The sequence below is a fragment of the Ascaphus truei genome, chromosome 11 (genome assembly GCF_040206685.1).
Source record: "Ascaphus truei isolate aAscTru1 chromosome 11, aAscTru1.hap1, whole genome shotgun sequence".
Lineage (NCBI taxonomy): Eukaryota > Metazoa > Chordata > Amphibia > Anura > Ascaphidae > Ascaphus > Ascaphus truei.
Window position 1 is genome coordinate 33,701,970 of NC_134493.1, and position 23,605 is coordinate 33,725,574.

Below are 23,605 nucleotides of genomic sequence, written 5' to 3' on the forward strand. Positions count from 1 at the left end.
ATAGTTATTTATCAGGTTTATGTGACAGAAAGAAGACAAATGTGTCTTAAAATGAAGGACGTTGTTTGGAAAATGCATGTTAAAATCATTCCTCGGGGAATATGTACACAACATACAACGTGCTCTATTTTACTGAAGTCTCCCAGTGCTTTCTTTCCCGTGTCACAGCGACAACACATTAGTTACATCAGCGATTCCCAACCTTTTTATAACATTTGTTTTGCAAACTCCTAATTAATCTTATTGCTAACAAACCTGTGTCACCGATCCCTGGCAGTATATTGTGCTGAGCTCGTGAGGGGAACACACGCTTAAAGCTGTAGACCAAGCAATATCCTACATGTGCCAGTTTGTTTTTTGTTTTTAAATAAATCAGTTCTGTACCAAGAGAAAACTGTTGTAGCATTTTTTTTTAAACATCTTTGAATTACATTTTTTTTATTATAATGTAACAAGCATTTTTTGTTTCTATAGCAACTATTTACAAAGTCACATCCCCTTCCTCTTCTGAAACAGGCTTTGGCACAGTCCTTTTTTGAGCCCTACCCCCTCTCTAGCAGTGCACCAATTGTATCGAGACTGCCTGGTCACATGATCTTCCGCACAGAACTTTGAATCTTTGGTCCTCTTCTGCTGCACCGATGTCCACTTAGTGAACCCTGAGCAGAATCTTCACCGATCGATCGGCAACTTAGCTAATCACTTATTGTGTGGATTGTATTGATGCACATATTAAAGGGAGAAGAAGAGGGACGAAGAAGAAAGAAAAAAAAGCGGCAGCGTGGACTGCTGCTTTAATAAGGCCCCAACCCGCCCCCAGTGTGTGCAGACAGGGGGTATAGCCTTCACTCACTACGGGAGCTTCCAAAGTCTTGCCCCACAATGCCTTGCTGCTATAGATGCAAAGCATTGTGGGGAGCAACTTTGACAGCTCCTGCAGAAAGTGACAGCTGTACACCCCCCCCCCCCCTGTTAAGGTGCAGGGCAGGACCCCACTATACTGCCTTAGAGCCGCTATCACATATACATATATATTTTTAGCAAAGCCTGTGGAGGTTAGATTATTATGGGTCTATACGGTTAAATCTTTTCAGCTCCTGTCCTACTATGCACAGGAAAATGAACCCCGGCAATATTTCTGACTCACCCCCCTCTCTCCCTTGCAGTTTCTGCCTGTCAGATTTTATTCCCAGCTGCATGGAGTCTGCAGACACATACTGTGCCTGCGTGGCTTGCAACAATGTTGCACTCCTTGCCTGCGAGCATGACATCAGTGAGCTGCTACAGCAGTCTCTGAGATCCTCACCAGAATGGGCTAGTCTGCCCCCCCTCCTGTTTGTTCAGACATGGTCTGCCCCTAGACTATTCCTTTGCCCACACCGCACCTCACTTCCTTTTCAACCCTGGAGACAGTGAGTAAAGAACCTTTCTCTGTTTATAACCCTTGGTGAGGCCATCTCTTTTTACCGGTTCCTAACTAATAATCACCAATACACACCATCCACAAGCATCTGTACCCTGCTACCTTTTCCCAATAAAGTGGAGGAAATATTACAGGACTTGGAGTGATTTAAAAGGGAACTGTGTTAATGCTATCGGGAGCCATTCATACCAACGTGCCCTGGCTTCAGAATAATTTATGTACGTCATAGCTTGGTATATTCTGCAACAACTTGGGAAGAAACACTGTATCCGGAGTCATTCCGAGTGTTAAATAAAAAGCAGCCGTTTAATCAATATTGAAAAATAAAATGACTGGAGTAACTTGATGTGAAAACAAAATGTGTTTATTTCATTAGATAAAAGTAGAAACCCTAAATATCTCTGCAATTGTGCTGGGAATTGTAAAGCCAGATATCCCACGGGGGAATAAGATCACATCATATGCATCTCACTGCTCAGCAGCATCCATCCAGGTGTTTCCTGTAAATCAAACCAGTTCCACTGTCACAATGCAAGTTACACAGAGCTGCTGGGCCAAGCGAGGTCAGGCTCCAAGGTCAGGCGATAAGGATCATATAGCGAGACAGGGGGTATGCAAAGCAATGTACAGATGTGCATGCTGCCAGCACGGAAGGAACACACGATTACTGATTAACTAAACCAACAAGGAAGCGCATTACGAAGTCCCTCGCTCCAGTGTCTCACACCAACGACATACCGTGCCGGCCATCTTTATTGAACCCACAAAAATACAATTCTAAATCTCCCCCAATAATCTTTCAGGTTTTGTGGTCACCGCCTTTCTTGACCAATGTTGTGCAAACACATTTTCTGATATCCTCCCATCTTACTTTTGGTCGTTTTCGTGATCTTTTCAGGTATTAACCGAAAATAGAATATATATAATCCTTCTAAAACCTACTGGCCAGTGTCTTGAAGATATGGTATTAGAAACAGGAGTTTTTAATAACCATCTTTTGGCTATTTTTCATATCCCCCCCAACAATAAGAACCGCGTTTCTTCGGCTTTTGTAGAGCAAACATTTGTCAGCAGTTTTTCGTTCTCGTTCAGTCATTGCCACATCGCCCAGCTGGAAAGAGCATGCCCGTCCCGGCCAATTTCCACCAGCCAAGCTCAGAAGGAACTCAGCAGCGTGTCTCATCGGAGTGCACATGTGGCTAATCTAGGAGAGAGCGCTTCCCATCACATATTCACAACAGCTGTGGGTGAGCCGAGATCCAGTAAAGAATCACATGGGGTGAAACCAGCTTCTTCTGGGATAGATAAGGTTGCTACTTCTACCCAATACAAACACTGCTATAACGCAAGATTAGAATGAATCCCTTCATTGCCAAACGGACATGCTAAATCTCCGTCTTCAATACGTTGTAGCAGCCTCTGGCAGTGCAGGGGTTACTGTTCAGTAGACGCAAGGCTTAAATATTTGCTTGAATAAGCAGCCCAATAATAGCCATTTAACATTTTGACTGCATTTTATTGAAAATGTCCCTGTGGCAGAGAGATTACGCCGTCGGCTTTTTATACGAATATTTCAGCAGTGCGATGCAACCGAAGGAAAGGATCACTACAGAAAGCGTTTTTAAAAAAAATATTGATTGTTATAGTGGATTTGCATATCTATATCGTTACGAGTGACTGCAGAAACCTCCACGTGATGTTACATCACCACCCCCTTTTTTTCCCTGTACCCCTGGGGGAAAAAAATATATAAACCGTTAAAAAAAAAATTGTTCAAAATCTACTAAACAATATCATTTTTATTTATAGTATATCACTAATAGCCTCCTAATCCTGCTGCTCCAAATAAAAGATTGTTTTCTTTCCCCCTGTAAAAAAGTTTTTCAATGTTTTCTTTGGCTAGAGGGGACTTGTGTTCTTCTGCTTTGTCCATAGTTTGTAGAATAATTATGAAGCCATTAGTCAGATAAACAGAGGCAGCTGATATGCATAATATTATGCATTTGGAAAATGTGTTATCAGGAAGTAATACATTGAGAGTTACCTCTCGTTTTCAAGTATGTCCATTCTTTAACAGGAGCAAAGAATTAAAACGGCTACTCTAAGGGCGATATAATCTTTCTAAAAGGAAGTCAAAGACACTTGAATGGTATAATATATATTTTTTTGACCTGCCGCATGTGACTTTCTTGTTAAAACTTTCGTGGAAACCATTGTAGTTTTGTTTGTGCACTTTTTCCCCCCGAACACCAGATTCACTCCCGTTTGGCAGCCAGGAAACTGAAGCAGACCACATTGTGTGTGTACACCAGACACAAAGGACAGTAGCCTTGATATATATATAAAACACAACTGCCTGATATCAGCATCAGCTAAACACGGAAACAATCCAACTTCAATGCATTTATCTGCACAACACCGGAATAAAGAGAGAGATGGAGGCTAATTATCCAAAACGGGAGCCATGAACTTCACAACCCAAAACCATTCGGATCTTTATCCTGCTGCCTGGAGCTTCCTGATAACTGAACCTCGCAGAAGAGACAGAAAGGAAACAATACACCCCCAGCTTAACCCCTTCAGTGCCAGCAGGGTTTGCAACGCATGACTTGGCACTCAATGGGTTAACCGCGGCCATGCAAAACATTGCACTTCAGAGGTTGAAGTCCCCAGTAGGATTGTAGACACGGTTACAGAATAAGTAATATTACCCCTCCCCCCCCCTCCTCCCAAGAGAGCATTTTGTAACATGCATTTTATTTTTTTTATAAGGGGCAATCATCTTGTTTTAACCCATTAAACACACACCGTTACTAAAAACATATTCTTGTTTAGGTGGGAAAGTCCCGGCTTGCAGAAAGTACAGAATGACTGTAGAAGCTGTAAGCTCCTCAGAGCAGGGACTCCTCTTCCTTAATGTTACTTTTATGTCTGAAGCACTTATTCCCATGATCTGTTATTTATATTATCTGTTATTTATTTGATTAACACATGTATTACTGCTGTGAAGCGCTATGTACATTAATGGCGCTATATAAGTAAAGACATACAATACAAGCTTTAAAAAAACCAAAAAAAACTATCAACCCTATATCTCTTTTTAAACCTATGTATCACAAGTTGCATCTTTCCAGCAGCCAGCCTGCTACTCGTACACATATAGCATTGCCTCTTATAAACCAATCCTGGTTCAGCCAAAGAAAAGCATAGCAGGCCCCTGTGGCAGGGAAGCGGTTAATCTTGGACGACAACAACGCTTAACTTTCCTTCCTCGACAAAAGGGGAGGTGTCCCAAGCAAAGCATTAATCACCCTCCTCCAGCCTCCTGCAGCCTGGGGGTAAGAACACCTACAAAACAAACACAGCTGATGCGGTTCTTTTTGTTTTATCCTAGTCTTCAGACCGATCCCAAACTGCCAGGCTAGGAAAGGAAGGTGCAGGGCGTGCGAGGAGAGGTGCTGGAGGACCCCCAGATTTCATTATGGGGGCGCTGAGGCCCCTATCTGCGATCGGCCTTTGCAGGCGGCAAAGTAGTCAGGTTGGCACTCAATGTTGAGTTTCCGTAGCTACTGTCACACCACAGGGCGATGCCATCTGCACGCAGCACAAACAAAAAAACAGGGGTTTATTATGTGGGAGCCGGTCCGGAGACAGACACGGGACATCTTCCACTCGCCATAATTATTTATGGGGTCAATGTGACTCCACTGGCATTTGCAGGGAGTAATAAAGATGGCCGTCAACAGTGAGGTCAGAGTTTTGGAACCCAGTCCCGATCATTGCAATTTTGGCATTGCCCAATTTTCTTTCGGTCGCCATGAATGAGTGTCCCAGTATCACCTCCCTATAGCAGCGTGTGCCGTGTATGTGCCGTTATACCTGGTGCCGTGATGTTTGGAACCCGTGTTTATAACGGAGTCTCCTTGTGCATTGCACATACTGTACATGTTGCCGAGTGAGACTGCACTCGTAATCCTGAGAGAGAGAGAAACGATACCCTTCTGGATTGCTGCCACTCGGAGTTTAGCAGTAATCTGCTGATCCTAAGTGTTCCAAGGTGTTTAACCCCTTCCCTGCTGGAGTTGGGTATGTCACAGATCTGCCCCAGAGAAGACATGTCCTCCTCCCTGTTGGTGAGGCAACCGTTTCAACCTCGAGCCTTTTCATGGTTTCTACGGTGACTCCGATATATTTATTCTGTGCCACGGGACACAGAATTACAGATTAACCCTTTCAGTGTCAGATAGGCCTGCCGGGGGTTGCTTTAAATATGTAGTCCCCCATGGACCAGGCTGTACTAAAAACAGCCTGTTCATGCATGTATGCAGCGCCATCCATGTACATAGCACTTCACAGCAACAATACACGGGACATAATATGAGACATAAAATGGGAATAAGTCCCTGCCCCGAAGAGCTTACAATCTAATTGGTAGGTAGAACTTAGACAGTAGGAGGGTGCCAACCCCTTTGCTGCCAGAAATAGTTAATATTAGACCATTTTCACCAATACTAAAATGCCTAAATATGTATTCAATTCTGAAATCAGATTTAACACAGCATGCTGCAGACGTTTGCAAACAAACACTTTAGAGTTTGCAGTGAGTTTCCGTATTAGGGAACTAGAATGGTCCAATGTGTCCTTATTCACTAAAATGTTTTCTGTGCATGTGACGTACAATTAGAGAATGTTGGCCCTCGGACGGAATGTTCTGGCCATTTCGGAATTAGGGTGGACACTTGTTCCAAACTCTCAATGCCACTTTGTTTTCACTTTTTCCAACGCCACCCACACACCACAGGCAGTTACCACGATCCCCGTCCCAGCAACAACTGCTCAGAACACAAGTTATTTAGAAATGCTGCATTCAGTGGGAGGAAGTCTAACATCGCCAGGGAGGTGAATCAGTAAAAACTTTGGAACCTACTTTTAAAGATCTTAAATATAATTATGTATTTGCTGTCCGTATCACCTACAGAATATACGTGGATATAGATATACACACACACAGGCATGTGTGTGTAGAAACTAGGGTTACCAGGTGTCCAGTATTGAACCAGACTGTCCTGTATTTGTACATTCTGTCCAATAAAAAATTAGAGGCAATACTGGACATATATTACCTCTCTGGACATAGTGACCTGACCGGTTTGGTGGGGCTGCGGGATTTCGCCGAGTGGTGAGAGAACGGGGCTTTTGCTAGAGGGCTGTGCAGCTTCCTCCATCCTGATTGGCTGCAGCCAATCAGGAGGTGGTGTCAGAAGCCTGGAGGTTGGAGCCAAGGAGAAAAGGAAACAGCATGGAGCAGAGAGGTGTGTGTGTTAGGCTATGGCCCCAGTCACTGCGTGCACCAGTTTCAGCTGCGACCTGTGGTTGCACATCAGGAGAAGAGCAGAAGGTAACGACGCCCTCATTGGCTGAATCGCCGCCGTGACGTGGCAAACGCTCGGCCGCCGCAACAAAAGACAAAAATCTTGTCTTCTGGCAAAGGCGGTCACACATTGCACTATCTCCAGGAGCGTGGCAGCAGTGACTGGAGCCAGCCCCATTGGAGGGACATAGCGCGTGCAGCCGCGAACAGTGGGGACAAGGCCCAAGTGTATCGAGAGTATTGCACCATTCACCATTTTGTCCAGTATTCTTGGAGAAGCCACCTGGCAACCCCAGTAGAAACGTAAATGTGTATGAACACACACACACACACACACACACACACACACACACACACACACACACACTTTAGTGTCAGGAAATGCTAGCACTTGCAGTCTCATTGTCTTCGTGATACAGGATAATGACAAGAGTGGAAACTCAGTCCCGTTATGCAACTGAAGACAAAGAAATACATCATTTTTTTACACTCTAGTAAAGCAGTGCTATTATATTATTATTATTAAATTATTATTATTATTATGCAGTAGACGTGCTCCTGACCCTGGAACCCACTGGGTTACGTGATCAGAAGGTGCACAAGCAGAGACTAGTTTTAGCCGGTGTGTGTAAGGGGCGCCGCTAGAGACAGCCCAGGTGGTACTCACATGAGGTCGGGTCTGTGCTTGTGCAGTATGGCACAAAACGCCAGCCCGTCTCGGAATGAGGTGGTCATGTTCGTGATGCTGACGTCCCGGTAGCCATCACACTGCTGCTTGCACCACTGCTGGAGCGCTTTTGTTGCCGCCATCCTGAGGGAAGAGAAAACAGGAGTTAGGAGTAAAACAGATGCAAAGCAGGTAACTTGGGGGTAACACCAGAGGTGCGATAGGACGTTGAAGCAATTAACCCATTGGCTGCCCGAGGGGTCCCCATAACATATGTGATAATCCAATTGCTCGTTTCTGCAGTGAAAATCGCCTTCTGTGCTCCGCAAGCGATCTTCCATTCCGTCATCAGTGACGGATCATGTGATCACGTGTCCCAAGCGAACTCCAAGGGTTCAACTGATCACCAAAAAGCAAGGGGTTGATATTAACCCTTACAGCGCTTTAATTATGCTTGAATTTGATTATTGATTGAGCTTTTTCTTTTACGGGATAATTTCCACGTCAAAATAGACCATTCAATGACAGAAAAGAAGCACCCAGGCCGCCCAAGTTCCTCTCCATTGTAAAACCTCGGACTTGATTTGATCCTTGATATGGTCATATTTCACCTTATGTTTATCCAAGTATTCTCAAGCTGCATTATTCTCCACCACCTGCGATGGGAGGCCAAGGATGTGACCAGGGTAAAAACAAGGCAAATATAGCTTTAAAAACAAAACCCCATCAAAAATAACAATGGGAGCATGCGGAGATGGGGAGACGGCTTCCTAATTGTCTACTGACTGCTGTCTGCTTGTAAGCATAATACAATTAGCCAAGTCTTCCGTAGCAGGTCCGACTTTTCCTGTCTCTGACGTCAGAGAAGTATCCTCTACTTTACTGTTGGTTGTGAAGTGAATAATCTAGTACAATAAAAAAAAGCCACCCATATTTTAACGCTGCTATATATTCCCTTTAATCTGAAATCACTTCTGCTGTAGTATAAATTAATTCGGAGTATAACTACACATTTCCAAAAACTCTGCTTAGAGAGAGGGAGTGGCTTGTGACAACATTACTAGCAGCAGCCAAATACAGCTCAACCCCGCTATAACGCGATCCGTTACAACGCGAATCCGCTTATAACGCGATGCAAGCGTGGCTCCCAATTTTTTCGTATTTCTGAATACTTTACAACACGACTATTGCGCAGGGAATCTTATCCTAATTGGTAGGAGCGCAGGAATCATTCTTTTTCTATATGTAAGGCCCATCTTTTTACCTACAGCAAACTTCTATAGGGAGGAGCGCGGTGTTATGTACAGTTTAACACGATAGTTGGCATCTTAAATACTTTATTGTACAATGCATACAATTGCACATTATTTCTAACGCGATCCGCTTACAGCGCGATGTGATTCTTTGGACCCCAAGCACAGCGTTATAATGGGGTTGAGCTGCACGCTACAACTGAGCTCGTCAGCTGGCCGCCCTTCACATGGGCCGTAGACTTTCTGCTCCTGCTAATGTCTCACTAGTTTCTTAGGCAGCCAAGTGCAACTACCCTGCTGACACTCATGTAAGTGAAGGTAATATAAATATATATGGAACAGATGTTATAAATGCTAGAAAAATATTTAAAACTTGCATTTTCACACCCTTAAATGTATTTAAAAAGGACATTGCAATAACACTGTGGTCCTTCTGCTCCTAAACGTTTTCTAATCTGGAGCCTTTTGGAAACTAGTTCAAGAGCCCGGCCTGAAAGCCCCCTGCTCCCTCCACAACCCAATGTAGAATGCTGTATAGAAGCACTTTAAGACAGGCAGAAACGACCATTGCAATCGCTCAGAGGCAGGGATTTCCTTTCCTAATGTCTGATTATATATTTGTTGTATTTACTGTATAATAATTCCATATATTCTGTGGTCTCTTTTGTAAAGGTCTGTGAAATATATATGTGTATATGTAACGGAAATAGCCGTGTTAGTGCAGTTGCGATAGTGCAGAATAAATGAGTTCTTCAGTATTAGGTGATACCTTTTTTATTTGGACTAACAATTTATGTCATAGGACAGCGGTGCGCAATCTGTGGGGCGTGACCCCCAGGGGGGGCGCGAGACTGCCGACGGGGGGCGCGGGGTTTACAGAGGCCCCGCGCGCTTCCCGAAGGCACTTAAATTAAGTGCCGGGGGAGCTGCAGGGCCTCTGTAAACCATACTTACCCGTGGCTCCGGCGGCTTCCTCCCGGCGTCGCCATGGCAACGCGACGTCAAAATGACGCTGCGAGGTCATGTGACGTCACGTTGCTATGGCAACGTGACGTCATTACGCCGGTGCGAGGGTAAGTTGGGGTTGGGGGGGGGCGCGGGAGTGAGAGGACAGCCGGCAGGGGGGCGCAGGGAAAAAAGTTTGCGCCCCCCTGTCATAGGACAAGCTTTTGAGAGTTCTCCACTCTTCCTCAGGTCGGTGATACTGATAAACAGAGGGAAATGGCTAAAACAGAGGTTTGGAAAGCAGAAAAAACAGAGATTTAGATTAGGTGGGTGAGAAAGGGTCACACATATACACACACACACACAAACACGGCTCAACAAATGCACTCGCCTCCTCGCCTGGGGAGAGTGTATTTTACCCCGCTCGCGAGTGTTACCGGTGGCAGGGTGCTGCAGAGTCTCCTGGCATTCTCCCCCTGCAACTTCCGTGTCTCCGCTGCAGCTCCCGTAAAGATGGCTGCGCGGCACCAAATGACACCGCATTGCCAACACATCGGGATGCCAAGTGACATCAAGACAAAGTTGTCATGGCAAAGCAGCGTCATTTGACGCCACGCAGCCATCTTTACGGGAGCTGCTGCAGAGACACGGAAGTTGCTGGAGGAGAATATGGAGAATGCCGAGAGACAACGCCGGTAACACTCCCGAGCAGGTAAAATGAGGGGGGAGGGTTTTTTTTTTTGAATGATAGAAAGAGATACACACATCATAGCAGAGCTGTCAAGGGATTTGTTTAAAGCTATACATCGGTAAGGAGACGCGTGGGAAGAGTGCAGTGATACACCATCGCATTACGTAACTCTCAATGTACTGTTTCCTGGTGAAACATTTATATAAATAAATAAATGTAGCACAGAGTGTAAAGGAGGAACAGTTTGCCACAAGACATGGAATTTCCACTTATCTGTGCCAGATGTGCTTGTCATACAGAGCGGAGGGGCACTTTGGTACAGAAAGGGTTACACAACAAGACAAGTCTACAAGGTGGATGCGGTAACCAATTATTTTTACAGTCACTGCACGTTATTTACATATATACTGTCACTCGCTGGAATAATTCACGTTGACACATAAGGATCTCTCACTTGCTGCTCCCAGTTAAGTGTAAATATAGCACAAACATTTAGGGGTGAAAAGGGAGCCTTTGCCTTGTACTTTACAGGAACAGCAGACACATACAGGCTGGAACTAGGGTTGCTGCAGATCCCCTGGGATTATACTTTTTTTCATTATGTCAACCCTATTGAACTGCGCTATGGAATATGTTGGCACGTTATAAATAAATGATTATTGTTGTGGTTACCAATCCAGCACCCCCATCCAAACAGTTTCAGCACGTGTGTATATATACACACACACACAATTATATTTCCCTGGCAGCCCTTCCCACTGCGTATAACTAGCAACCTGTTACATTGTAGCACACGGATCTGCACCCTCACACTGCATGTAACTAGCAGCCTGTTACACACAGGGAGAAGAAGTGAGTAAAGACACTGACTGGCACTGAGACCTTGGGCAAGTCACTTTATCTCCCTGTGCCCCAGGCACCAAAAACATAGATTGTAAGCTCTATGGGGCAGGGACCCTACGTAAAACTAGCAGCGCTATACAAGAACATCCTACAGTATTATTATTATCTGCACCCTCACACGGTGTAACTAGCAGCCTGTTACATTGTAACACACAGGGATCTGCACCCTCACACTGTGTAACTAGCAGCCTGTTACATTGTAACACTCAGGGATCTGCACCCTCACACTGTGTAACTAGCAGCCTGTTACATTGTAACACTCAGGGATCTGCACCCTCACACTGTGTAACTAGCAGCCTGTTACATTGTAACACACAGGGATCTGCACCCTCACACTGTGTAACTAGCAGCCTGTTACATTGTAACACACAGGGATCTACACCCTCACACTGTGTAACTAGCAGCCTGTTACATTGTAACACTCAGGGATCTGCACCCTCACACTGCGTGTAACTAGCAGCCTGTTACATTGTAACACTCAGGGATCTGCACCCTCACACTGCGTGTAACTAGCAGCCTGTTACATTGTAACACACAGTGATCTGCACCCTCACACTGTGTAACTAGCAGCCTGTTACATTGTAACACTCAGGGATCTGCACCCTCACACTGTGTAACTAGCAGCCTGTTACATTGTAACACTCAGGGATCTGCACCCTCACACTGTGTAACTAGCAGCCTGTTACATTGTAACACTCAGGGATCTGCACCCTCACACTGTGTAACTAGCAGCCTGTTACATTGTAACACACAGGGATCTGCACCCTCACACTGTGTGTAACTAGCAGCCTGTTACATTGTAACACTCAGGGATCTGCACCCTCACACTGTGTAACTAGCAGCCTGTTACATTGTAACACACAGGGATCTGCACCCTCACACTGTGTAACTAGCAGCCTGTTACATTGTAACACTCAGGGATCTGCACCCTCACACTGTGTAACTAGCAGCCTGCTACATTGTAACACACAGGGATCTGCACCCTCCCACTGTGTAACTAGCAGCCTGTTACATTGTAACACACAGGGATCTGCACCCTCACACTGTGTAACTAGCAGCCTGTTACATTGTAACACACAGGGATCTGCACCCTCACACTGTGTAACTAGCAGCCTGTTACATTGTAACACACAGGGATCTGCACCCTCACACTGTGTAACTAGCAGCCTGTTACATTGTAACACACAGGGATCTGCACCCTCACACTGTGTAACTAGCAGCCTGTTACATTGTAACACTCAGGGATCTGCACCCTCACACTGTGTAACTAGCAGCCTGTTACATTGTAACACACAGGGATCTGCACCCTCACACTGTGTAACTAGCAGCCTGTTACATTGTAACACACAGGGATCTGCACCCTCACACTGTGTAACTAGCAGCCTGTTACATTGTAACACTCAGGGATCTGCACCCTCACACTGTGTAACTAGCAGCCTGTTACATTGTAACACACAGGGATCTGCACCCTCACACTGTGTAACTAGCAGCCTGTTACATTGTAACACACAGGGATCTGCACCCTCACACTGTGTAACTAGCAGCCTGTTACATTGTAACACACAGGGATCTGCACCCTCACACTGTGTAACTAGCAGCCTGTTACATTGTAACACTCAGGGATCTGCACCCTCACACTGCGTGTAACTAGCAGCCTGTTACATTGTAACACTCAGGGATCTGCACACTCACACTGCGTGTAACTAGCAGCCTGTTACATTGTAACACTCAGGGATCTGCACCCTCACACTGTGTAACTAGCAGCCTGTTACATTGTAACACTCAGGGATCTGCACCCTCACACTGTAACTAGCAGCCTGTTACATTGTAACACTCAGTGATCTGCACCCTCACACTGTGTAACTAGCAGCCTGTTACATTGTAACACACAGGGATCTGCACCCTCACACTGCGTGTAACTAGCAGCCTGTTACATTGTAACACTCAGGGATCTGCACCCTCACACTGTGTAACTAGCAGCCTGTTACATTGTAACACACAGGGATCTGCACCCTCACACTGTGTAACTAGCAGCCTGTTACATTGTAACACACAGGGATCTGCACCCTCACACTGTGTAACTAGCAGCCTGTTACATTGTAACACACAGGGATCTGCACCCTCACACTGTGTAACTAGCAGCCTGTTACATTGTAACACACAGGGATCTGCACCCTCACACTGCGTGTAACTAGCAGCCTGTTACATTGTAACACACAGGGATCTGCACCCTCACACTGTGTAACTAGCAGCCTGTTACATTGTAACACTCAGGGATCTGCACCCTCACACTGGGACACAGCACACACTCACCCCGCGGGACACGGCACACACTCACCCCGCGGGACACGGCACACACTCACCCCGCGGGACACGGCACACACTCACCCCGCGGGACACGGCACACACTCACCCCGCGGGACACGGCACACACTCACCCCGCGGGACACGGCACACACTCACCCCGCGGGACACGGCACACACTCACCCCGCGGGACACGGCACACACTCACCCCGCGGGACACGGCACACACTCACCCCGCGGGACACGGCACACACTCACCCCGCGGGACACGGCACACACTCACCCCGCGGGACACGGCACACACTCACCCCGCGGGACACGGCACACACTCACCCCGCGGGACGCGGCTCTCACTCTGGGGATGTTCGGTGCAGCGGCTCCGGGTGACGTCACTCCTCACTCCCTGGCCGCTCTGAGCCCGGGATACAGTGCAGCGGGAGTCTGGCGCTGGGGGGCGGAGACACACAAGAAGGGGCGTGGTGAAGCAGTGCGAGAGTACAGGGATAGTTGTACAAGTAGGCGTGGTGTTCTGTATGTGGGCGGGGTTATTCTGTTTATGGGCGTGGGTTACAGAAGGGGGCGGTGCCTAGAAGTCCTCTCCTTATTTCAGAGCTGGAACAGGGGCAACAGAGAAACTCACATGGGGGGGGAATATTGGAGGGGGGAATATGGGGAGGGGGGAATATGGGGAGGGGGGAATATGGGGAGGGGGGAATATGGGGAGGGGGGAATATGGGGGGGGGGGGGAATATGGGGGGGGGAATATGGGGGGGGGGGGGGAGGGAATATGGGGGGGGGGAATATGGGGGGGGGGGAATATGGGGGGGGGAAATATGGGGGGGGGGAAATATGGGGGGGGGGGGAATATGGGGGGGGGGGAAATATGGGGGGGGGAAATATGGGGGGGGGGGAATATGGGGGGGGGGAAATATGGGGGGGGGAAATATGGGGGGGGGGGGGGAATATGGGGGGGGGGAGGGGAATATGGGGGAGGGGAATATGGGGGGGGGAAATATGGGGGGGGGAATATGGGGGGGAGGGGGAAATATGGGGGGGAGGGGGAAATATGGGGGGGGAATATGGGGGGGGGGAATATGGGGGGGGAATATGGGGGGGGGGAATATGGGGGGGGGAATGGGGGGGGAATATGGGGGGGGGAATATGGGGGGGGAATGGGGGGGGGAATATGGAGGGGGGGAATATGGGGGGGGATATGGGGGGGGGAATATGGGGGGGGATATGGGGGGGGGGAATATGGGGGGGGGAATAATATGGGGGGGGGGAATATGGGGGGGGGAATATGGGGGGGGGATATGGGGGGGGGGGAATATGGGGGGTGGAATAATATGGGGGGGGGAATATGGGGGGGGGAATATGGGGGGGATTGGGGGGGGATTGGGGGGGAGAATAAGGGGGGGGATTGGGGGGGAGAATAAGGGGGGGGATTGGGGGGGGGAATATGGGGGGGAGAATATGGGGGGGGGGAATATGGGGGGGATTGGGGGGGAGAATAAGGGGGGGGATTGGGGGGGAGAATAAGGGGGGGATTGGGGGGGGAATAAGGGGGGGGGATTGGGGGGGGGAATAAGGGGGGGGGGATTGGGGGGGGATTGGGGGGGGGAATATGGGGGGGGGGATTGGGGGAGGGAATATGGGGGGGGGATTGGGGGGAATATGGGGGGGGGAATATGGGGGGGGGATTGGGGGGGGGGATTGGGGGGGGAATATGGGGGGGGGATTGGGGGGGGAATATGGGGGGGGGATTGGGGGGGGAATATGGGGGGGGGATTGGGGGGGAATATGGGGGGGGGAATATGGGGGGGGGGATTGGGGGGGGAATATGGGGGGGGGGATTTGGAGGGGGATTGGGGGGGGAATATGGGGGGGGTTGGGGGGGGATTGGGGAGGGGGGAATATGGAGGGGGGATTGGGGGGGGAATATGGGGGGGGGAATATGGGGGTGGGGATTGGGGGAGGAAATATGGGGGGGGAATATGGGGGGGGGGGATAAGGGGGGAATATGGGGGGGATGGGATGGGGGGGGATGGGGGGGGATGATGGATGGGGGATGGGGATGGGGGGGGATGGGGATGGGGGGGGATGGGGATGGGGATGGGGATGGGGATGGGGGGGGATTGGATGGGGGAGATGGGGGGTGAGATGGGGATGGGGGGGATGGGAGGGGGAGGGATGGGCGGGAAGGGATGGGGAGGGATGGGGGAGGAGGGATGGGGAGGGATGGGGGAGGAGGGATGGGGAGGGATGGGGGGATGGGGGATAGGGGGGGTAGGGGGATAGGGGATGGGGGATAGGGGGGGATGGGGGATAGGGGGGATGGGGGATAGGGAGGGATGGGGGGGATAGAGGGGGGAGGGGATGGATGGGGGGGGGATGGGGGAGGGGGATTGGGGGAGAGGGGGATTGGGGAGGAGGGGGCTGGGGGATTGGGGAGGAGGGGGCTGGGGGATTGGGGAGGAGGGAGATTGGGGGAGGATGGGTTTGGAGAGGAGGGGGATTGGGGAGGAGGGGGCTGGGGGATTGGGGAGGAGGGGGATTGGGGGAGGAGGGGTTTGGGGAAGAGGGGGATTGGGGGAGGAGGGGTTTGGGGAGGAGGGGGCTGGGGGATTGGGGACGGGGGGATTGGGAGGGGGGAGGGGGATTGGGGGGCTGGGAGATTGGGGAGGGGGGGCTGGGGGATTGAGGGGGAGGGGGCTGGGGGATTGAGGGGGAGAGGGCTGGGGGATTGGGGAAGAGGGGGCTGGGGGATTGGGGAAGAGGGGGCTGGGGGATTGAGGGGGAGGGGATTGGGGAGGAGGGGGATTGGGGGGAGGGGGATTGGGGAGGAGGTGGGAGGGGGATTGGGGGAGGGGATTGGGGAGGAGGTGGGAGGGGGATTGGGGTGAGGGGGATTGGGGAGGAGGTGGGAGGGGGATTGGGGAGGAGGGGGATTGGGGAGGAGGGGAGGGGGATTGGTGAGGAGGGGGGGGGGATTGGGGAGGAGGGGAGGGGGATTGGGGAGGAGGGGAGGGGGATTGGGGAGGAGGGGGGGGGGATTGGGGAGGAGTGGAGGGGGATTGGGGAGGAGTGGAGGGGGATTGGGGAGGAGGGCTATAGGGGGGGATTGGGGGGAGGGGGATTGGGGAGGAGGGGGATTGGGAGGGAGGGTGCTGGGGAATTGGGAACTGGGGGATTGGGAGGGAGGGAACTGGGGGATTGGGAGGGAGGGAACTGGGGGATTGGGAGGGAGGGAACTGGTGGATTGGGAGGGAAGGAACTGGGGGATTGGGAGGGAACTGGGGGATTGGGAGGGAGGGAACTGGGGGATTGGGAGGGAACAGGCAGGGAGGGAACTGGGGGATTGGGAGGGAAGGAACTGGGGGATTGGGAGGGAGGGAACTGGGGGATTGGGAGGGAACAGGCGGTTGGTTTGGAACAAGGGGTTTGGGGGGGAGGGAACAGGGGGTTTGGGGGGGGCAGGGAACAGGGGGTTTGGGGGGGCAGGGAACTGCGGATTGGGGGAACTGGGGGATTGGGTGGCAGGGAACTGGGGGACTGGATGGGAGGGAACTGGGGGATTGGGTGGCAGGGAACTGGGGGACTGGATGGGAGGGAACTGGGGGATTGGGTGTCAGGGAACTGGGGGACTGGATGGGAGGGAACAGGGGTATTGGGTGGCAGGGAACTGAGGGACTGGATGGGAGGGAACAGGGGGATTGGGAGGGAACAGGCGGTTGGTTGGGAGAGAACAGTCGGTTGGTTGGGAACAGGGGGTTTGGGGGGGGGGGACAGGGGGTTTGGGGGGGGGGACAGGGGGATTGGGGGGGAGGGAACTGCGGGATTGGGGGGGAGGGAACTGCGGGATTGGGGGGAACTGGGGTATTGGGAGGGAGGGAACTGCGGGAGTGGGGGGAACTGGGGTATTGGGAGGGAGGGAACTGGGGGACTGGGTGGGAGGCAACTGGGGGATTGGGAGGGAAATGTGGGACTGGGTGGGAGGGAACTGGGGGATTGGGAGGGAAATGTGGGACTGGGTGGGAGGGAACTGGGGGATTGGGAGGGAAATGTGGGACTGGGTGGGAGGGAACTGGGGGATTGGTTGGAAGGGAACTGGGGGACCGGGTGGGTATTATTATTTTTTTACAGTGATGTCAAGATACATTTTATATTCCCAAAGGATCCCACATGGGTAATAGGGACAATGTAGGAGATTTGCATTATTTAAAAAAAAAATCAAATCAGACAATTGTAAGCAGTGTTCAAACTATCTTAAAAAGTAGTGGTACTGTCATATGTCTTGTTACAAGAAAGGATAAACTTGTTTACCCTATGTTTACCCTATAGCATCTGCCATGCCTGGCAGCTAAGGTGAGGAATAGCGCTATGTACTTTGTTTTAAGAAGAGTTTTTTCTACCGTATAAAGGGAGAGAATTACTCGAGTGCTCATTAAAAATGTTATTCTGCTCACATATTGTATCATAAAGCGCCCTAAGGTTTAACAAATATTGTTTGGCCAGGGCCAGACCTTGGATCCTTTTTCTGTGCCCGTCTCATATGGAAAACCATATGAAAGTTTGGGTTTAAAGTTAAAAAAAGAGGAAATGTGGAAAGAAATAAATACTAATATAACTGACGTTAAGAGGAAGCATCATTTCAGAAACACCAAAGATGACTCAAACCTGTATAAAAAGGAGCCGACTTTGGTTTTGTCAAATTAAGGAGCAGATCTCTTCTGAGGTCATATTAAAAAAAAAAAAAAAAAAAAACTATTGCAACACAAAATATAACCACTTTTTTTTTTTCTTTGAAAAAGCACAAGATAAGGCCAGCAAATAAAAAAAGTAGTGGTTTTCCATACTCCTTGCCCCCCTCCCCCTCGACTGTGTCAATTCTAAGCATCTTGTTGATGGAATATGCAGTAGAGGGACTCTGGTATTGTATGTGCTATAGGGAATCCGTACCTGAATCACCCAAGGGTAAACATTAGACAAATGTATCTCGGAAGTCGGTTAACGCATTTCGAATCCCACTGTCCTTTCCTAGTAACTGTGGGCAAATCTTTTTGTCTTACATTGTAAGTTACTGTATATGGGGCCGAGAATTGCCCCTAAAAAATTCTGCACACACTGTAGGAAAAAATATACCAATCACGTTTGGTGCGTTCGACACAAATTCCTTAGACTTAAGAAACTTCACGCAAAGCTATTGTTTCTTGCCACTCAGAATGAACAATTAATTTCTCACCATTTTGGGTTCAGGACATTAACTTAAAAATACATTTGGCCAGGTAACACAAATCTGACTAAGCTAAAATACAAGTTTATTCTGCTAACCAAGCAAAGCGAGCAATATGAACGCTGCACAAGCGAACGATTTGTCCGGCAGCACGGACCTGTTGTAGTTAACACAATTTTACAGGGACTGAAATAAAGTGGATCATGTTTTTCAAAAGGATTTTGTGTCTCTGGGTAAACTCACCTGGAAATTAATGACATGTTTAAATGTATATTATTAAATACAAGCAACACGTAGACATTTCATTTTTAGACTCTGTTCTGCGTACAGTTATATCCCATCCGATGGCGTGTCAGGAATCTACAAGAACTTCTTGTCGGGAGGAAGATGTGTTCCAAAGGGGGAATTCGAATTTGATTAGGAACTTGCCAGAGTTGGGGTTAGGCGCCTTATAAAAGTCTCTTCCAAATGTTTTAGAAATGTAGAGACACTTCTGTAGCCCCCCTGCTAGGGACTACTAGTAGTTAAGGGGTTAAGGACCCTAGAGGGTTAACTGTGTGGAGTCACACAGTTACTTCCCTCCCCATCATCTGATCCATGATGACTAGCACAAAAGATAGCCCCTCCCCAGTAGGTCTTGGGACCTGTAATTTTACCATAGTGAGATGGGAGGATATATATATAAACCTCCCCCAGTGTTCTAGAATCCGATTCCTCGGGAGTAGCTGTTGGAGAGGGCCTCACTGTATGTTATGTAAATAAGTGTAAGTGTATAGTTATGTGTAGTACGGATGTCCTGTCACCTTTATTGTTTTCATTTAGGGAACGTGCCCTTTATAGATAGAGCCCATAGTAATGATCAGAGATTGTTCTCTGACCAGAAGAGGAGCCGGCGAGTTCCCAACTGGGAGTTCTCAGAGTAGAAACTCCGGAGCGTCGTTGGATCAGGCCCATTGGAGGGTCCTAGTAAAGTCCCGATCTGATAAACTATAGAGGAAGAACACTAACGGGATACTGATCCCCGAGAATAGAGTGTGTCCCCAACCAGAGTCCCCCAGATACAGGGGCATTGAGGAAGCTATACAAGAGATTGCCAATCTAACATTACTAAAGGACACCAGTATAAGTACCTCCCAGCGTAGGAGTGAGAGCTACCAAGGGAAGAAGCACAGGGTAAGCATACGGTTTGGCACCAGTTAATGTCTATGAGAAGTTTGTCCTATGCATGTGGAGCATTCCCAACAGATGTGAATAAAGCTCTTTATTTGTAATATAAAAACTTAAAAGCGCCCTTAATTCGAACATAACTACTGCCAGCCTGCACGGATCCAGCACCCTGCAAAGATACGATACAGCCATGTAAATAGTCTATCATGATGTAACCTCCTTAAGAGCTGGGTTATACGTCATTTCAGGGAATCTAATTATAATTTGGACGTGTGCCACTAAAGGTTCACCTTCTAATTTAACAGCTACAAAAGTATGTCAAAATAAAGCAGCGTTTCTTGTTTGTGAGAAAGTAGTGCTATTTTAAACTCTGTCACCGAAACAGAACATGTCTCAACTTACAGTGATACTAAGAGAATGGGCAGCGAACAGCAATAACAACTAATTAGATTATCTGTGCCTATGTGTCTCTCTATACTTCAAGCTCCGACGTGTGTGCTGTTTAAAGGACATACACCTTAAACGTGACTAACCACACAAAGGTGCTGGATCCCAATGAATATTATTCTGTTTTTTAGGATCAAAATAATTATATTTAGGTGGGGAGGGGGAGACGACTTTAGAAGACTGGGCATTTTCATTCAGATCCGATACTAATTTTAATTGAACCGTGTTCATTTGAAAGTGTTTCTGGACATGCAATATAAGATGCAATAGTGCCTATTATGGCAAATTAATCAACTGCATGCTGGGCACTGAAATAATGAAATATACAAAGTTCAGCCGCTTTGTTTCAGCATGCACAGAGGTTTGATAAAATACTCCTAAGCACAGAACCAGGGCACATTTGCAATTCACTTTTACCCCCCATGGGAAAAGCATAAAACCACATTGTTCCTCTGGAGCAGGAAAAAACTGACCCTTACTCGGAATCTGTGAATATATGCAGCTTCTAGCAAAGCAAGGACCTACACGGGAAGCTTTCTGCTTATCCAGCTAGTTTAATGTTTTTTATCATCATCATCATTTCTTTTTTTAGTAAAAACACGCCTCCACTTAGAGCAGCCGTCCAAGCTGCCGTTTTTATGTTTTTATTTTCATTATTTTTTCCTTTTAATATGTGCATCAATACAATCCACACAATGATAATTAGCTAAGTTGCAGATCGATCCATTCTCCTGTGATCAAATGGGGAAGATTCAGCTCGGGGGTTCACTAAATGGCCGTCACTGCAGCAGAAGAGGACGAAAGATGCAAATTTGTGGGGAAAATCATGTGACCAGGCAGTCACTAGATACAATTAGTGCACTGCTAGAGAGAGGACTGGGCTCAAAAAGAGGTGTGCCAGACGAGGAAGGCGATGTGACTTTGTAAATGGTTGCTATAGAAACAAAAAATGCTTGTTACGTTATAATACATACAAAATACCATTCAGAGTTGTTTTAAAAAAAAATGCTACAAGTATTTTCTCATAGTACAGAACAGATTTGTTTTAAAAAAACACACGTAGGATACTGCTTGGTCTTCAGCTTTAAGGGGACATCACAATACGTTACAGTTAAACAAATTAAAAGGATATACAATTGTTTTGTTAGACAGGAAAAGCCAGAAGAAAGAGGTAAGTCTTACACCGAGCCCCAAACAGAGATTAGGTAGGTATACACCTACATTTCATGACGTAATAACCAAGTTGGAGACATATGAGCTCTCCCATAACACATTGTTTTATGCTAATCAGGGCCACTTCCAATAAACTGCTCCGAAGCTAACAACCAATTTCTGTTGTGTGGTTTAATTTGAGTTACAATAATGTGCTCGGCTGGAATAAAGAAGACGGAGTAACAGATTCAGGAAGCATTGCCTTACACAAGGAGTGGAAAGGAATTGTCATCAGCATGTGCATCTGCTGCTTTTAATCTGCTTTCCTAAAATCAGTTGACATCCTCTCTGCTTTGATTTAAACAAGATTGCAGACATAGAAATATCTAAGGCATTAACCGCTTCACTTCCAGGGGGCCCTGCATACACATTGCAAAGCAATTACAATTAACTGATCAATGCGGCGTATCTATTTAGCAGGTACTGTACTTATTTCTTAGGTCCTGAACCTATTTAAACCAGGGGTGCTTATTGCAGCTGTTTCTGGCTTTAGCTAGTTAAAGTAGATTATAGATCAGTGACTGATCCATGTGTTATAGGGAAGTTTTCATTATTTCTATTTTATGTATATATTAGATAAAAACCAGAGATATAAATGTTGTATTGCCCAAATAATCTTTGCAAACAATAAATTGCATGTTTTACTGTGCCTTCATAGGCGGTGCAGTCCTCACTTAGATTGTAAGCTCTCCGGGGCAGGGATTTCCTTTCCTTTTTTTCTGAATTTGCTGCGATTATTGTATTATTATAATTCCCCGTACGCAAGTGTCTCTTTGTAAAGCGCTGAGTACACAGTGGGCGCGGTATAAATAAGGATATACATACATCTCATATTGACAGAGGAACTAAAGTGTACATATTTTCCCTTGCCTAGTGTTGGAGGGTCTGATATGTGGCTTATTATTGGTCCTGATGAAGGTCCCATGTGATGGATTGGAACATTGGCGTGTGTCTGCGCTCATACTTTGCTGACCGGTTCCTTGGAGCGCTGCCTACTGACCTGGCGACTCTAACGGATTTTCTCTGGGGCTCACTAATTCGGGGTCAGTCTCACGCATCTTTAACATCAGCGATCTCAGACTTCATTGGGGTCTCACTGATGAAAGTCAGAACTTTTCCATTATAATACCATTGTTTGGGCAAGAACAAATAGCGCTGATTTCAGTCTCTGTGCCGGGGTTTAATCCTTTCCCAATGCCTTGCAGGCCCCTCTGGCAGTGAAAGGGTTAAGCTCGTTACTTTCTCTGTAGGATGAAACAAGAAATCACCCCCCTCCCCCCCGAGACTTTTTTTAAAGGACGTCAACCACGATTTACTCCCATAAAAAGCATGGCGTTATTTTAAACTAGATGCAAACAAGCTCATTACAATCCGAATTATATTCTTCTGGTCCGCAGCTCTGTGAAGGGTAGTGCCAGGAAATAACGCTATGTTGTTTAAGTTGTGCCTAACTCTGGCGTTACTCCCAGCCAGACCCTGGAATATGTCCGTCGCTGGAGAAGAGAGAAAGAGATTCAATAAAGTCCGTTAACATCGCTTCGTGTTCGCCAAAATGTATCGCTTCGCTTCAGTCATCTCCAAAGCGGCTCAGTAAAACGAGTCTACATGGAAGTAACACCAAGAAGGTAATAGCGTCACATTATTACAAGATAATCTGTTGGTTTTCAGTATCATCTCTGTGCTGATGACACCCAAATGTAACCTTCCTCCCCTGAGCTCTGCCCCTTCACCTGTCCTGTGTCACAAACTGTCTCTCCGCAATCTCCTCCTTGACGTCCCAACATTACTTGAACCTTAATATGTCCAAACAGACTTAATAATCTTTCCCTATTCCACTGGTACCCCTACATCCAAACTCTCCCTCAATGGTACCCATACACCCAAACTCTCCCTCACTGGCACCCCTACACCCAAACTCTCGCTCACTGTCACCCCTACACCCAAACTCTCCCTCACTGGCAGCCCTACACCCAAACTCTCCCTCATTG

General features: G+C 47.9%; 1 protein-coding gene across 2 annotated transcripts in view; it reads right to left on the minus strand.

Moving 5' to 3' along the window:
• Positions 1-14,029, minus strand: part of MICALL2 (MICAL like 2) — a 46,805-nt gene extending 32,776 nt beyond the window's left edge. Inside the window, exons 1-2 of one of the 2 annotated variants that reach the window (XM_075565562.1) lie at positions 13,892-14,029; positions 7,462-7,605 (exon numbers count right to left, since the gene is read on the minus strand). In XM_075565562.1, coding sequence (XP_075421677.1) covers positions 7,462-7,604 — 143 coding nt within the window. In that variant the 5' untranslated portion in view covers position 7,605; positions 13,892-14,029. Of the gene's footprint in view, positions 1-7,461; positions 7,606-13,566; positions 13,653-13,891 lie in introns of those variants that run through there. The other variant, XM_075565563.1, reaches the window with a different exon arrangement.
• Between the last annotated feature and the right edge of the window lie 9,576 nt (positions 14,030-23,605).